Source organism: Cnephaeus nilssonii (genome assembly GCF_951640355.1).
Source record: "Cnephaeus nilssonii genome assembly, chromosome: 2".
NCBI classification, from domain to species: domain Eukaryota; kingdom Metazoa; phylum Chordata; class Mammalia; order Chiroptera; family Vespertilionidae; genus Cnephaeus; species Cnephaeus nilssonii.
Window position 1 is genome coordinate 111,873,870 of NC_137073.1, and position 16,793 is coordinate 111,890,662.

Sequence of the window (16,793 nt, forward strand, 5' to 3'; positions counted from 1 at the left end):
CCAGTAAGTACATTTGCGTGAATATATGAATGCAAGAATGAAAGAATTCTCTCCTAACTATAAATGCTAGTTACCTTTGGGGTGAGGAGTGGATTAGGGATGAGGATGGCTGGACATTTTGCTCTCTGTACTCATGTATGTTTTAAACAGTTTTCCCAGAGAATACATTCTTGCAGTATTTATGCACTTTTAAAAAGAAAGGAAACCAGAGCTATTCAAAACAAAGTAGAATTACTGTGAGAACAAACCGAGAGGGATGTGTGATTGCATGGGAAGGCAGGCATCTACTCCAACTGGGGTGAGGAGGGATGGGATTAGAGTGTAAGGAGAGACACTGGGCCTGGATGAACGAGGGCCTGGCCGGGAGACAGAGCCGCTCAGGTTTCACGCCGTGGCTTTCATCTCAGTGGAGCTCAGTGAGGCCAGGAAAGGCCGTGAAATCTCCCCACAGCCACTGTGCTGCCCCGTCGGACCCTCGGTTAGGACCAAATCGGAACACATTTCACATCAAACCACCTGAAATTCTCCTCCATTTTGCCGAGTTCATTCGGGTTGACTCTGGTTTGCTCACACCTTGGCTGCTGGACCCATCCGGGGAGGTCAGGACCTCCTGCAGGACTCGTTCCTCAGGAAGCAGAAGTTCCAGCGGCTCAGCGAAGAGGGGGTTGCTCAAGTTCACGCTGTTTAAAGAAGCCGCTGGGCTTAGCAGGCGTTCCGGGTGGTACGGGCTCCTTTCTGTCAGAAGCATTGCAAGAAGAAGTTCTGTTCACCTGAGGATGGAAAAGCACTCTGGGATCCCCTTCCTCCCAATGGCTTCCCGTCCCGCTCACTAAAACCCCACTTCCTCACCCTGGGTGACCTCTTCCATGCCAGCCGCCCTCTCCCTTTCACTCAGAAGCTGTCAGAGAGGCCAGCTGTCACGTGATGTCTCCACAGCCCACGGAGGCTGCTGGGCCCTCCCCTGGGCCTTTGCTACTCATCGCTCCCCGGGCGTCTGGGAAAGGGGGCCGTTCCCTTTGCTAACCCTGCTTCCTGCTTCCCATCCCTTTTCTTCATCCCCGGGGACTTGTCTGGGCCAGCAGGCCGGCCCAGGAAAGGGGAGCCATGCCTGCCGCTCGGAGAGGCCGGGAGAGGGCCCGGGTGGGCCCCTGGGGCCTGTCTCCTTCTTCCCGCCTTCGCTCCGGGCCTGCTGCTTGGCCGGCCACTTTCCTCCCCGCTGAGACTTCAGGACAGTTACTTTCCTTCACGTTCCGTTCCACTGCTGAGAGGTTCCGAGCGAGGAAAGACCCGAGAGGAGTTCAGGAATCCCTCTGGGCCTGAGTTCCCGCTTGTGTACACTGTGAGGAATCAGAGCAGCTAGCCTACGGGGCGACGGACACGTGAAATGAGTGGCCATAGGGAGGGCACTGAGGCGGTGTCAGCTCTGCGCAGTGCGGGGGTGTGTGGGTTAACCCCCACCCGAGCTTCAGCCACATTTCCAGTCCCTTTCCATCCGTCCGCAGAGGCTCTGTCAGCGCAGGTGAGGAATTCGCAGTTGTCCTCTAACGAGTTCTCCCCGTTGGCTTGGGGTCATGTTTTCTAAACTGGTGGCCTTTGGACTGGGCTCAGCTGTCCTGCACACAGATCAGCTGTCCTCATACATACCACAGGGCTCTCTCACTGGGAGTGATGGGCTTTATTGCTTCACCAACCGTATCCAGGGCCTAACACCTACTGTCTGTGTCCCTGTGTGTGTGTGTGTGTGTGTGTGTGTGTGCATGCGCACACACACACGCGCATGCACACCCATAACTATTGAGGCAAGGACGTAACCTCCTCATCTCAAAGGTGCCCGTAGTCTTTCACAAGAGCACAGATAATCTAAACGCTTAACCAAGAGCCTGAGATGTGACCGGTCAGAGGGACCCTGGGTCTGGGCGGAATTGGAGAGAATCAAGCCGTCAGGGCCCAGCATGGAGCACGAGAACCCGGTGTAGTTTCTATTGGAGAAGCTTATCTTGCAGAAACGTGTACTAGAGGGAAAGCTTGGTTTTCATTTTTTTAAAAAATCTTATCCCTTAACATTTAAAAATACTTAAATACATCACACCTGAAGGGCACACACAGAGGGAGGCTGGCTTTGTTGCACAAAAGCAGGACAGCCTGTGAAGCTCGGGGGAAAAATCAAATGCAGCACGAATCACAAGGAGGCCTCCGTGATGGAGGCGCCCAGACCACAGGAAACCCGGTCGCTTTCAAGGAGCCCAGAGTCACCTGTGGGAAGGGTTCTGCTTGGAGAACGCAGGCTTGGTGGGGAGGCGGCTGGAAGACAGACCCTCGTGGCTTGGCGGGTTTAAAGCTTTTTGGGGAAGTTAGAGCACAGGCTGGAGGGGGAGGCCTTGCCCCTGCCCCGCCCTGGGCCGGAAGCTCTGCAGGAGAGGCTGAGAGAGCTGCTGTGCGGCCCAGTGGCGGTCCCAGGTCAGAGCCTGCGCCCAGGTGCTGCGGCCCCCCCTGCGGTGCAGTCCCCGCTCAGGGCGCTGCCTTCAGGGCTGTGCCGCCCGGAATGTCGCGTCGCCCTTTCTGCGAGGTGGAGGAAATGGAGCGCGTCGTCTCGCATGGCCTGTGTCTCCCTAGAATCTTGCCAATCCGTCAGGGGCGACAGTTGTTCCTAATTCCCCTGAACATCATGCTGCCACTGTCAGAATCTGAGCCGGACCCAGGGAGGGCCTGCACCTGCTAGCCCGCCCTTAAGGAAGCTGATGGAAACGGGGGTGCCCATAAGGAAGCTGATGGAAACGGGGGTGCCCATAAGGAAGCTGATGGAAACGGGGGTGCCTATACAGACCAGAGGCTGCCAGGCATGGCCGTTCCTGCACCCAGCCAGCATCTGGGTTCCCTCCTGTGCTCCCGACCCTGCACCAGGCCCTGGGAATGCAGAACCGGAGGAGACCGGGGCTGCCCAGAGGGGCCAATGGGTCAAAGGGGAGGTGCCCTGGGCCTGTGCTAGGCCTCTGGCAACACGGAGGCAGACCCCTCCCCCCCCCCCCCCCCCCCCCGCACCAGCCCCGGGGGCTCCTTTCTGAGCCGGAGGAGGCGTGGAGGAGCCCTCCCTTGGGCTGGCACAGGGTGGCCTTTAAACACGCCAAGCCGAGGCCCCCCTGTAGGGAGCCCCTGGCCCAGGCAGTTGAGTCAGCCACGTTTTTATGGACAGAAATGCTTCGGAGGGAGTCCCTCAGCGGGGCCTTCGTCTCCTAAGGGCACCCCAATATTTCCATCTGGGAGAGAGAGACCCAGGCAGTAAGGGCCTAGGACGATGCGCGTCTGGAGTGGCTCCAGGCTTTTTCCATCCCGCCTGATGTGGCACAAGGAGAGACTTGTTCCTTTTATTTCTTTCTTTCCTATTTTAAAGGATTTTCCTTTATTCCTCACCCCCCCTCCCGGCCACTCCGCTGTGGGTTTTCCATCTGACTCATAATTCCTTCTGAAAGTGGAGTGGAATTCATAAAAGTGGGGGGCGGGGGGGGGGCTGGGAGCCCCAGGGCGCCTTCACTACCCACATCCCCGCTGAGCCCGGTGCCCGGTGCCGGGGAGGCGGCGGGCGCGGCAGGGTCTGCGGCGGGCGGCGCTGCAGCGGCCTCGGCCCCACGGCGGCCCGCGGGCGCGAGTGTGCGCGGCGGTGCAGGCGGCGTGCGGGCCGCGGGGGGGCGTGCGCGCGGGAGGCGGAGCGGGGTGCGCCCCTGGCCGGCGCCCCGCCGCCCCGGCTGCTCGCTCTCCGGCCCCCGCGGCCCCCGCTCCGGGCGGGGGAGGGGAGCGCGAGCGAGGCCGGTGTCATCGGCGTCCGGGGCGGGAGGGCGGACGCGGCTCCGGCGGCGGCGGCGCGGCTGGGCGGCCACATCTGGGCATGAGCGCCGGCCCCCTCCCCCCGCCCGCGCCCGGAGCGCCCCGGCAGCCGCTGCGCCTCCGTCCCCCGCCGCGGCCAGCGGTTTCCTTTTGAGCCGAGCGGCTCCGCGGCTGGAGCGGCGAGGGCGGGGCGGGCGCGCGGCTTCTCCGGGCGGCTCCATGGGGATGTGTTCACGGCAGGAGCGCATCCAGAAGGACATCGACGTGGTCATCCAGCGGTCCCGGGCCGACAAGGACTGCCTGTTCGCGGGTGAGCTGCCCGGCCCCCCCCCCCCCCACCGCGCCCGCCCCCCGCGCCCCTGCCCCCCGCGCCCCTGCCCCCGTCCCCTGCCCGTGCCGACCGCGGCGCGCGCCCCCGATTCGGGGTTCGTTTGGCAACAGCTGCTGCGGCGGGAGCGGGAGCCCGCGGGGGAGGGGGTGCCGGCCGCCCCCTGCCCCCCCCCAGGTCAGGGCAGCCCGCAGCTTTGGGGCAGGACCCGGGGCTCGGGCCGGGGGCGGGGGCCCTCGCTGTATTGTGGGTCCCCCCGTGCGCGCCCCGATTGTCCGAGCTGCTCGGGGTTTCAGCGGCAGCCGCGACCGACCGAGCGGGCTGAGCAGCCGGGAACCGAGGCCGGCGACCGGGGGCTCCGCAGCTCCGCCCGGCGGTGCGCGGTCCGGGGGGCGGGGGGCCTGCGGAGAGGGGCCCGGGTGCCCCGCGTCCTCCCGGCGGCCGCCCCGCGTCCCTCCCGCTCCCTCCGGGGAGGGATCGCCTTTGGCTCGGGCAGCCCCGAGGTCGGCGAGGGCGCTTCCGGCTGCCCGGACCCGGCGATTCCCGATGCCCGCCGTTGCCATGGCACCGGCACTTGTTGCGGGGGGTGGGGGCTCCCCCGGCGCCGGCCCGGCATCCCTCCCGCGCCCAGGGGGTCCCCGCGGCTGACCGGCCTCGCCTCCCGGGGGCTGGGGGGTCGGGCCTCTGGTTCCACCGCCGGGGACCCCACCCCCGACCGGGGACAGCCCCCATCCCCATCCCCATCCCCATCCCCCTCCCCCGGCAGCTCCTGACGGGACTTTGTGTTCAGATTTCAGGTACGCGGACTCCACCTTCACCTTCACGTACCTCGGCGGCCCCAAAAGGTACTTGTGTCTGAGTGGCTTCATTTCCTGTCCACACGCCCGTGTTTCCTTTGTTCTCGCTGGTCCGTGTTCGGGATTTTTTCTCTCTTTCTCTTGTTGCCCTTTAACCACATCCCAAGTCCGGGTGCTGGGTTTACAGGGCAAAGGGGGGGTGGGCATGTGATGCCGCGTTGGAGGCCAGGCCGCAGCGGAGCCCTGGCGCCCGCCCGTTCAGGCGGCTCTCCCTCCGGCAGCAGCTGGGGTGTTTGGGGGTGATGGCAGGAGCTGGGGTGTTGGGGGTGATGGCAGCAGCTGGGGTGTTGGGGGTGATGGCAGCAGCTGGGGTGTTGGGGGTGATGGCAGGAGCTGGGGTGTTGGGGGTGATGGCAGCAGCTGGGGTGTTGGGGGTGATGGCAGCAGCTGGGGTGTTGGGGGTGATGGCAGGAGCTGGGGTGTTTGGGGGTGATGGCAGGAGCTGGGGTGTTGGGGGTGATGGCAGCAGCTGGGGTGTTGGGGGTGATGGCAGCAGCTGGGGTGTTGGGGGTGATGGCAGGAGCTGGGGTGTTGGGGGTGATGGCAGCAGCTGGGGTGTTGGGGGTGATGGCAGCAGCTGGGGTGTTGGGGGTGATGGCAGGAGCTGGGGTGTTTGGGGGTGATGGCAGCAGCTGGGGTGTTGGGGGTGATGGCAGGAGCTGGGGTGTTGGGGGTGATGGCAGGAGCTGGGGTGTTTGGGGGTGATGGCAGGAGCTGGGGTGTTGGGGGTGACGGCAGCAGCTGGGGTGTTTGGGGGTGATGGCAGGAGCTGGGGTGTTGGGGTGATGGCAGGAGCTGGGGTGTTGGGGGTGATGGCAGCAGCTGGGGTGTTGGGGGTGATGGCAGGAGCGGGGGTGTTTGGGTGTGCAGACCTGGGGTCCTGGGTGGGAGGCGGAGTGGGTCACAGACGGGAGATGGCACCCAGTCCCTGGGTCCCAGGCCGTGATTTTCCTGGCGAGTGGCTTGCAGCTCCATGTTTCCGTGTTGTCTACCGTTGGCATCCACACGCCGTCTGCCCGCTCTCCATGCTCTCCTGTGTGTGTGTGTGTGTGTGTGTGTGTGTGTGTGTGTTCAGGAGTGCTGGTCTGGTTTCCACACTTGCTCGGAGGAAGGCATTTGGAAGTCACGTGTAGCTGGAGCGTAGCATCGCTTCTTTCTTGCGGGGGAAGAAGGGCAAATGCCTGTAGGAACCCTCAGTGGTTAACGGTGTGAAAGCCGTCAGCACCCAGCTGTGCATGCAGGAGGTGGGGTTAGGAGGACAGGCCGCTGTCTTCGCGTGTGAAGTTGGGTTTTCTCCCGGTGGCCAGCCCCTTGGGGTCACAGTGGCTCATGGAGCCCCGGCCACCGAGGAAAGCTGTCCGAGATCTCGCCTTGCTCCGAGGACTTGACACTCAATAGCCTCTGATCGCGTTCCAGAGTGTCTCTTAGCTAATGGAAACATTTATGAACGCATCCATTGGGAAAGAGGCTCTCTTCTGTACAGGGGGTTTTTGAAGGCTGGGAATGAACGTGAGCCTTTAAGATGCTTGGGGTCTGTGCTGCAGTCTGCATCTCAGAGAAGCTTCAGTTCAAACAGTGATCGGGTCACCCACAGGCAGTTCCTCTAAGCCTCAGGATTGTGTTTTGTCTTTTTATTGTATTTTTTGGGGTCTTTCCCCCCCATTTTTAAATTGAATTTATTGAGGTGACATTGGTTAATAAAATTATACAGATTTCAGGTGTACACTTCTATAATGCAACATCTGTATATTGTATTGTGTTCAGCAGCCCAAGTATTGGTTCGATTTACTAGTTGAAAATATAACATATAATATTGGGAGAGAATAAAATCATAGTGCATCTTAATTTACCTTCATCTTTGTAATTGTGACTGAAAAGAATAAATGAGAGAAGATTCAACTAAATTAACACTGCTCCTACATTTACTATCCAGAGGACGTTGGTGTGTGACTAATATCTTCCTGGATATTTTTAAAAAATATGTTTTTATTGATTTCAGAGAGCAAGGGAGAGGGAGAGAGAAACACAACAATGATGAGGGAGAATCATTGATTGGCTGCCTCCTGCATGCCCCCCACTGGGGATCTAGCCCAAAACCCGGGCATATGCCCTTGACCAGAATGGAACCCGGGATCCCTCAGTCCACAGGCCGATGCTCTCTCCACTGAGCTAGGGCTTCCTGGATTGTTTTAACAGTTAAAATACAGGCATACCTCTGAGATATTGTGGGTTTGGCTCCAAATCACCAAAAATAAAGCGAATATCGCAATAAAGCGAATTACATGAATATTTTGGTTTTCCAGTACATACACACTATGTTTACACGCTACTGTAGTCTGTTAAGTGTGCAATGGCATTGTCTAAAAACACAATGTATCTGCCTTAATTAAAAAGCTACTTCGTTGATAAAAAAATGTTAACGGACATCCGAGCCTCCTCAAGTCCTGAGGGTCTCCTTCAGTCCACACTGAGTAAAACACGGCGTCTGTGCAGGGCAGTGGCCCGAGATGGCCTGTGTGCCCGGCACTGAAAACACCCCCAGGCGAGCAGGTCCTACCAGCTCGAGCGGTCTGTTGGGTAAGCCCCGGGTAAGCTTTTCAACGCACTAGCTTTATTATTATTATTACTATTATTATTTATAATATAATTTTTATTGTTGACAGTATTCACTTTATTATTTTCAATTAGATGCCTCAGTTCTTTTGACCTCAGTTTACTCATCTGTACAATAAGAGGAGGATGTACTGTCCACTTAATCTCTTTAAGACCTGTGAGTAGCCCTAGCTGGTTTGGCTCAGTGGATAGAGCGTCGACCTGTGGACTCAAGGGTCCCGGGTTCGATTCCCAGTCAAGGGCACATGCCCGGGTTGCAGGCTCGATCCCCAGTGGGGGGGCGTGCAGGAGAATCAATGATTCTCTTTCATCATTGATGTTTCTGTCTCTCTCTCGCTCTCCCTCTCTGAAATCAATAAAAATATATTTAAAAAAACAAACAAAAAAGCACCTGTGAGTAGGTACTGCAGAAAGAGTCTTTATCAGCAAATTACAGCCCCGGTGTCCAGGAGACGGGTGGAGACGCTGAGCACCTCCGGGAGCCAGGCGGGGCCGGGTGGATAATTGACTCCTGGAGATAGCCTCATTCTCACTCGTAGGAGCCGGGGCCACGGCTGCTCTGGAAGGAAGAGGGGATTCCTGGCTGTGTAATCTCAGCGGGCACAGTGTTTGCTTGTGCCCCTGGTTTAAATACCGGGGCGTGTGCTGCTCAGGTGCAAGGCCTGTGGCCTGGTTGCTTAGTCTTCTCACAGCTTGTTCTGCAGAGCAGGCCTCCGTCCCAGGTGGTTCTGGTGGAGTCGCAGGAACCCCTTTCAGGCCAGTCCCTTTGGGGGTTCGTGGCTAGGAGCAGAGAAGACCTTGTTTCTCCTCCTCACCCCCGAAAATAAAAGTATAAAAAATATGTTGTTCTAACTACATTAGAACCTGGTACTTATCATGTATTTCTCATTGCAACGTGTCAATGGAGCTTTCAAAAGGGAAATAACCTTGCTCTCTTTTGATTTAATGTGCTTATCAACCTAAAACATTCAATTAATGAAGTCATTTTGGGTAAATTAAACTTACTTCACCATTAAAGGAATTTTATGGAGAGATAGGACATGATTATCTTTAATTATATGTAACCATCATGTCATCTAAAACATTGAGGACACATTCAAGAAGAATTTTCAATTCAAGTTACATGTAGACAAAACTTAAAACACCATTTCCTTTCTGACACTCTCCCAGCATGAGTTCTACTTCGTTCTAAAGGAGAGGGTTGATATTCCATGTTCCCACTCAAAATAAGTAACATTGAGCATTTTTTTCACATGTGCTTTTTTTTTTTTGCGTGTTTCTGTGGGTTAAGAGAAAATGCCAGGAGGTGACTGTGTCAGGCCTGGCTGGTGGCCTGGTACATTGGCCTTGCATTTGGAGGTCAGCCGAGCGACATGGTGCCTGCTAATGTTTGTTACTCTATGACTGTAGGTGAGGATGTGGGCGGGGGCAGACGGTCAGCTGGAAGACCGAGTTCATGGACGTTTCCTTAATCGGAAGTCTCATGTGTTATTCTTCTCACCTTGGGGTGTGCAGACTGAGGCTTGGCGAGTTTACGAAACACGCTCAGATGGACTGCGTTACATGACGGAGCTGCCTTGTATACCTGTTCTGTCCCGCCTGAGACCCGTGCTCCTTTCTGTACACGCGTGTCCTCAGGCTCAGAGCATGGAGCACTTGAACATCCAAAAACTAGGCCGAGGGTTACCTGAGTGAGAGTACGTGAGGGTTACTTTAGGGTCTTTTGAGGGAGAAGCAATGAGAAAGGAAGTGTTGAATGTGATGAACTGGATTGTTGATGCCGTCTCCATCTGCCTGAGAACTTGTATGTGCTCGGCAAGGCTAACCCCTTTTAGCCATGGCCCTGTAGCCCCTCTGATTCCTGGTCTCCCCTTGGAGGAACCCCACAGCCGCCAGGGGTCAGGGCTGCCACAGGCTCCCACCTGGGGCTGCCTCCCGATTTCAGGGCTGTGCCAGGACCACAGACCAGGGCCCGGAGCGGCACACACTTTGTGAGTTTACGCAAAAGTTGTTCTTCCCTGGACTCCATCCTGCTGGGATCTCCTGCCTCGTTCTGGGTCCCTTGTGATGGGCACGAAGACCACAGTTAGGGATTCTGGCCCTTCTTGTCACTTGCGGTCAGACGTGCCGTAAGTGAAGGAAGAAATCAAAGGGATCCAGTGGGCGGTGACAGCTGCCGAGGGGCTGGGACGTCTGGCTGGGTCTCTGGGCCAGTGCCGCACACAGACAGGAGGACAAGGGGACCCCGGGCCCGGCCCGCCCCTGCGGAGGGCCTGGTCAGCACGGGGGTTTGGTAAACACACCAATAGTAGTTGCTACTGTGAAAAGATTTAGGAAACTAGAGAAACCAAGAAGATGATTTCTCCACCTTCTATTAATGTATTAGAGTCTATTCTTTCAGAATTTTGATCTGTCTGTGTGCGTGGGCGATGGATGTGTCCAAAGACGGTGTTCTTTCCTTTGGGCCCTCGCTGCTTTACACCCGAGGCTATACCCAGCGCTCTTTGTCAGACAGGCCACGGGAATGAAGAAATGCCTATTAAATGGGGAGTTTTCCCAGCCCAGGGGTGGGGCTCTGCATACGACATCTCACGTTTATATGAGCCATGACTGATCCTTAGACAGCGGCATTGCTGCAGGGCTCCCCCGGGCGGTGGGAGAAGACAGCCTGCCGGGGGTCGGGGCAGCCTGGCCTCTTGGAGGCACGGCCCTTGTTGTAGGAGCTTCGGTCCACCAGATGTTTGGGACCATCGACCGGACACAACGAGTGTACTGCTCTCCATCCCTCACATTTCGGACGTGCAGACTGAGGTTTGCCACCTCCCCTCCGGGCCTCTGCCTGCGCCGCCTGGAACAGCCACCCACGTCCTGCGCCCGCCCCCCTCCCCGTCTCAGGCCTGGGCAGCCTGCACCACCCAGACCTTCCCGGAGCCCAATTCCCCGGAGCAGCCTCTCCCGGCTCCCGTGCCGGGGTTTCTGAGATGCTGTCCCCGGCCTTGTCAGCCCCTGCTCCCGGAGAGCCGTCTGGGGGAGCCTCTGAGTGGGGGAGGGGGGCCCATCCTGGGCCGTGCAGCTCCCCAGCCCCTCCCTGGCGAGCCCCGTGTCCCCTCCCGGTGCCCAGAGGCGGAATGGGTTCCCCGATGACTGCTAGGAGGGCTCTGGCAGGGGAGAGGCCGCTGCCTGAGCGCCACGGCCCGGGGTGGGGATGCTGAGCCCCTGCCACAGCCCCGGGGGGCGGGCCTCAGTGACAGGTCGCCCAGCCCTCACCAGCCCTGTTCTCTGGGCCACGGGCCCTTGTTTAGGGTCAGGGGGAGTTACGGGGACTGTGGCACAGTGGAGAGTTCGGACTCAGGTTTAAAACATCGGCACTCCGGTGATGAAACACATTTTTTGGGGGAGGGCTAATCCACCTGGGCTCCCCAGCGTGTAAGTTATTGCTCCTGGGGGGCCAGGGAGGGAACGTCCTTGGTTGCCACAGTGCACGTGTTCCCTTTTGACTTTCGTGGGAGAGATCCCCGCGCGGGGGGCGGGGGGGGGGGAGGGCGGTCGGTCGTGGGCTCCCGCGGTGGAAGGAGCGCACGCTCGTTCCGGAAATCTGGAAGGAGGCCGCTCCCTGGCAGCCATCAAGTACCCTTACGCTTTCAGGATGGAAAGAACGATCATTCAGGAATTAAAAAGTAGCCTGTTCCTCTTGGCAGTGGGGACCTGCTCCTTATAATTTTGTCACATCAGTTATTCTCCAGAATAATGACTTCATAACAAAGCGCGTCCGTCGGAGCCGGGGGACCTGCCCGGAAAGCGGGGTGCCCGTGGCTGCGTGGGGGCCGCTGGAGGAGGGAGTCGGGCTTCGCACCCCTTTCCCCAGCACGGCTGCGCTGCCTCTTTCCTGTTCCGCATAAAACTTTTTTTTTTTTTTTTTGGGAAAAACGTTTCCCTGTTAAACGAGTTTTAAAACCACTGGCCAAAAATAACCACCACATGTAGCACAAGTCTAGCTTTATGGAGGCTTCTGTGTTTTTTAAAATATGTTTTTATTACTTCCAGGGAGGAAGGGAGAGGGGGAGAGAAACAGCAATGATGGGAGGGAATCACGGATGGGCTGCCTCCTGCCTGGCCCGGAGGCTTCTGTATGGACAGCACATTTAAACCCCGTTTATTTCCCGGGTGAAGAGACCGCTCCCGTCGTGTTTATTGGGCTTACCCTCTGCTGTCTCCTTTGCCTACTTGACGTCCTGTGTTTGCAGAAAGACGGAGTAGGTATTTTGTCAGCTGTTGTCCATCTCGTAGCGACAGGGACGGAGGCGTGGGTGATGTAAATAACTCGCCCTTACTAGGGAGGAGTGGTTGCCCTGTAAGGTTAAGGGGCAGAGGCTGGACTGGAGTAGCTGGGGCTGTTTGGGATGGGAGGGGCTGATGGGCGCCAGGGCAGGACTGGAAGCCTGCGGTGGTCAGGCAGAGGCCTGAGCCCAGGGTGGCACCGGCAGCCGGAAACGCTGGACGTTGGCTATGCCACCCTTGTGCAAATATCGGGCCTATCTGTTGAAATTCCCCGTCCTTTCTCTCTGCAGCGTCAAAAAGGAAAACACACAGACATGCCCTCAGTCCTAAAGGCGTTTTGTGATTCTCGGCACCGCTTTGCTTTGGGCCAGCCTGTGCCGGAGATAAATCTTGCTTTAGGGGAGCTGCCACGGACTTCGTATGACATTTTAGTCAAGTTGCTGCCAGCTCATCTTCCTCTTATTTATCCTCTAAGTTTCTGAAACTCCCTCTTCCATGCACCCCAGGAAAGACTGAGAAGCAGGGCGTTTTGTTGATAATGCTTGTCGTTCGATTTTATTGCGACCTAATTTAGGATCTCTGTTCAGTCATCTCCCTGAAATGCCAGACAGTGCGGTCGGCCCCATCACAGCCACCATCGCTTTCTCTTTAAAGGCAGCGTCTCTCCCCTGCCTTTCCCTCGTTAAGGTCACGTCACCTGAGCCAGGTACGGGATCACGGGCTCGGGTTTCGGGTCCCAGCTCTCCCGCCCCTTTCAGAGCCCTGCCGGCTCTTGCGGAAGTCATCCCTGGCATCTCCGTCCCTCCCCAGTTCGCCACGTGACGTAGGTCAGTCCCTTTGTAACGCAGCGTCTTTCAGTTCTTGATGAACAGCTTCTCTACCATCGGTGTGTTTGTTCCTGAACTCTGTACGCATGGATTAATCACCGCACTTATCTGCCCGGGAGCCTTCAAGTGCAGCCACAGTTTTCTCCACATCAAATTTAAACCCTCCTCTTGGCTGTCGGGAGCCACCTTCCCACCCCTCATTTATGTTTTTCAAGCTTCCAAGCACCAGCTTACTACTCTTTGCTCATTGACCTCCTCCTCTCTGCACTCAACAATGGTGTGTGTAATTTAGTGCCGTAAGCACACACAGCTGTTCAAGGTTCATTGATTGGTAACATCTATGTCGGCCAATGCACTTGGTTTTGAATATCAAGATCACGGGTTTATTATCACAAAGACCAGTTCATTTAAACTTGCCTTTGGTCGAGAGTGGCATCTCTGAAAATATATCACGGGTTTATGCTCCAGGAGTGGATAAAGGGAGAGGATGAAGAGGACAAGGTGAGGGTGAGAAGGCAGTGAAATCTGAGGAGGGGGCGGGAGGAGGGTGGGGTGAGCTTATAAATAGAGCATCCCCAGTCTGTTATAGAAGAACAGTAAATCTGCAGGTTCGTTGATTTTCATGCCATTGACATCCTAGTTTTTGGCCCACACCTTCTTGGAGTACTTAATGGAGGGTGACGAATCAGTCAGTGTTAAATTTAAGAGGGAGACTCGCTTCAACCTTTGTGCGGTCAGATCAATTTTCCGTGGACAGAAAGGAGTTCGCTCGCTGCTGACTGACGGCCCCCAGGGCGGGTTCTGTCTGCCATGGGGCAATGTCAGTTGCCTCCGCGTGGCCTGAGAGGCGTCGGGTCTTCAGCCACCTCGGAAGTGCTGTAGTTATTTGATTCAAAAACAAGTATAGATTGTTACCCAGGATTCACGTGGAGCAGGTTTTAGTATCTGAATTCCAGACCCATACAGCTACTGAATTCCTGAGACCAGTATAGCTACTATCCATGTGTCAGGCGTCCACAGCCAAGAAGAAGAAAAGTTCAGACACAACTGGAAAACAACAGACAAAAATACGATTCCTAACAGATCTGTGTAAGAGAGAGAATAAGGCCTGGCTGGCGTGGCTCAGTGGTTGAGCGTGGACATATGAACCAGGAAGTCACAGTTTGATTCCCGGTCAGGGCACATGCCTGGGTTGCAGGCTCGATCCCCAGTGTAGGGTGTGCAGGGGCCAGCGGATCGATGACTCTCTTTCATCATTGATGCTTCTCTCTCTCTCTCTCCCTCTCTGAAATCAATAAAAATATTAAAACAACTAGAGGCCCGGTGCATGAAATTCATGCACGGGGGTTGTGTCCCTCAGCCCAGCCTGTATCCTCTCCAATCTGGGACCCCTCTCACAATCCAGGACTGCTGGCTCCCAACTGCTTGCCTGCCTGCCTTCCTGATTGCCCCTAACTGATTCTGCCTGCCAGCCTGATCACACCCTAACCACTCCCCTGCCAGCCTGATTGATGCCTAACTGCTCCCCTGCCAGCCTGTTTGCCCTAACTGCCCTCCCCTGCAGGCCTGGTCACCCCTAACTGCCCTCCCCTGCAGGCCTGGTCACCCCTACCTGCCCTCCCCTGCAGGCCTGGTCACCCCTAACTGCCCTCCACTGCAGGCCTGGTCCCCCCCAACTGCTCTCCCCTGCAGGCCTGGGTCCCCCGCAACTGCACTTCCCTGTAGACCTGGTCACCCCTAACTTCCCTCCTCTACCAGCCTGGTCACCCCAACTGCCCTCCCCTGCTGGCCTTGTCACCCCCAACTGCCCTCCCCTGCAGGCCTGGTCCCCCCCAACTGCCTTCCCCAGCAGACCTGGGTCCCCCCCAACTGCCCTCTCCTGCAGGCCTCATCGCCCCCAACTGCCCTCTCCTGCCAGCCTGGTTACCCCAACTGCCCTCTCTTGCTGGCCGAATCACCCACAACTGCCCTCCCCTGCTGGCCATTTTGTGGTGGCCATCTTGTGTCCACATGGGGGCAGCCATCTTTGACCACATGGGGGCAGCCATATTGTGTGTTGGAGTGATGGTCAATTTGCATATTACATCTTTATTATATAGGATAAAAGAGAGGATGCCTAAAATACAGTGGATGTTTCTTAGTATTAAGTGGCAGGACTATTTTTCCTGCATTATGGGATAGCATTCCCCAAACGGTTTAATTAGATCAGGGGTCCTCAAACTTTTTAAACAGGGGGCCAGATCACTGTCCCTCAGACCGTTGGAGGGCCGGACTATAGTTAAAAAACAAACAAACTATGAACAAATTCCTATGCACACTGCTAAGTCGGCTGCTAAGCAGGACAGGCAGCGGCGGCAAAAACACCCAGCAGGCCGGATAAATGTCCTCAGAGGGCCGCATGTGGCCCGCGGGCCGTAGTTTGAGGACCCCTGAATTAGATGGTAGGTACGTGATCAACTATGTCCAGGGAAGTCTTAGTTAAACAATGATCAGGGCTGGCTTTTCCAGCCCTTTCTGTATCAGCGTGAATATCCGAGAGTGAGAGAAGGACTCGGGTTCACTTATTTGATGACAGGCCTGGAACATCTCGAGAGAGCTGTTTTGTGGAAAACGCTTTGGCAAACTCCGAGTCTTACTCATTGGAATAGTTTCTGAGTCAACAGTCCGCTGCGATAGCAGCGGAGATTGCCGACTCACAGTGAGGCCTGAAGAACCTATTTTCAGTAATTCGCCCAGGACGTGCTTTGTAGGGAGAGAAGCTCCAGTCACAGGCATTTGGCGTCTCGAGCCGCTGACTTCTCCCAGGAGCGTGCGTTCCCCGGGCCTCGCTCTCTCCTGTCGTGCTGCGTCCGTTTATGATAAGGCCTCTCAGCCATGCTTCCTCAGCAAAGCCCCGAAGTTAGCCCATCCCCCCGGCACACGATTCCCACACGGCCTCACAGAGGAGTGTGAGCGACAGATCATGATTCCGTGTGGTCGCCGTGTCCTCGAAGATTCTGTCCCTCGGACCCGGGGAGCTGTGATGGGAGATGCTCCTGGAGAAGTTCACGGTGAGGGAAACCTGGGCTTTCTCTAAACGTTTTGTTTCTTTGATAAAGTGCATTTAGAAAATCCATTTTGTGAAATCATTCTCCTCCCAGCGACCAAATGAGAAATTTACTGAAGGAGTTTTTTAAATTTATTTTTTAAGTCCTTACCTGAGGATATTTTTTCCCATGGATCTTTAGAGAGAGTGGAAGTGAGGGAGGGAGTGAGGGAGAGAGAGAAACATCAATGTGAGAGAGACACATGGATTGATTGCCTCCCACATGTGCCCCGGCCGGGCCAGGGATCGAACCTGCAACTGAGGTACCTTAGTAACTTACATCATGGTTTTAAAATGTAGCTAATTCCTTAGAAGAAAATCGCAATCTTAAATAAGAAATCTATTAGTTTTATTCAAATGTAGATTATAAAACGACACTAAAAAGTAACTATTTTATATTTCCAGAAATACTAAGAACTATTACAAAAAGTCTATGCCTATTACAGAAACAGAAAGTTTAATGTCATTGCACTTTTCAAATAAAACCAATAGGAGTTGGTACCCTCAGATATTTCTGTGGCTGAATACTGAGCTTAAACATAAACATTGGAGAAATTTCTCTCTTGCTCACATATTTACATACATAAACCTGCAAAAATTGAAATGACAATAAATTTTAAGCCCCTCCGAAACATACAAAGATTACATTTTAAATGATATATGCAGACATTAAGAAACTAATGCCTTATTTCTTTCTTTCTATCGCACGCGCGCGCGCGCGCCCATATATACTGTTCTCAAAGATGGGGGGAAGCATTGAGAATTGAGTTACCCTGGAAGAATTTTTTTAAGGCGGAGAGGAGTCAGTAGGCAAGGGACAGTCTATAATCTTAAAAACGTCTGACACCACAGCACAGCTTTTAGAACCACCGCCGAGATACATAACATTCTTAATGCCCAGAAGTTGGGCTGTCTTTACAGATTAATTATAGTCTAAATATTTTCCAGGGCTTATGAATGAAATTGCATTTTATATTTTCCAAAGG

General features: G+C 55.5%; 1 protein-coding gene across 1 annotated transcript in view; it reads left to right on the forward strand.

Moving 5' to 3' along the window:
• Positions 1 to 3,834: 3,834 nt before the first annotated feature.
• PARP8 (poly(ADP-ribose) polymerase family member 8) overlaps positions 3,835 to 16,793 on the forward strand; it is a 137,495-nt gene continuing 124,536 nt past the window's right edge. Inside the window, exons 1-2 of the mRNA XM_079782226.1 lie at positions 3,835 to 4,129; positions 4,938 to 4,992. Coding sequence (XP_079638352.1) covers positions 4,039 to 4,129; positions 4,938 to 4,992 — 146 coding nt within the window. The 5' untranslated portion in view covers positions 3,835 to 4,038. The remainder of the gene's footprint in view (positions 4,130 to 4,937; positions 4,993 to 16,793) is intronic.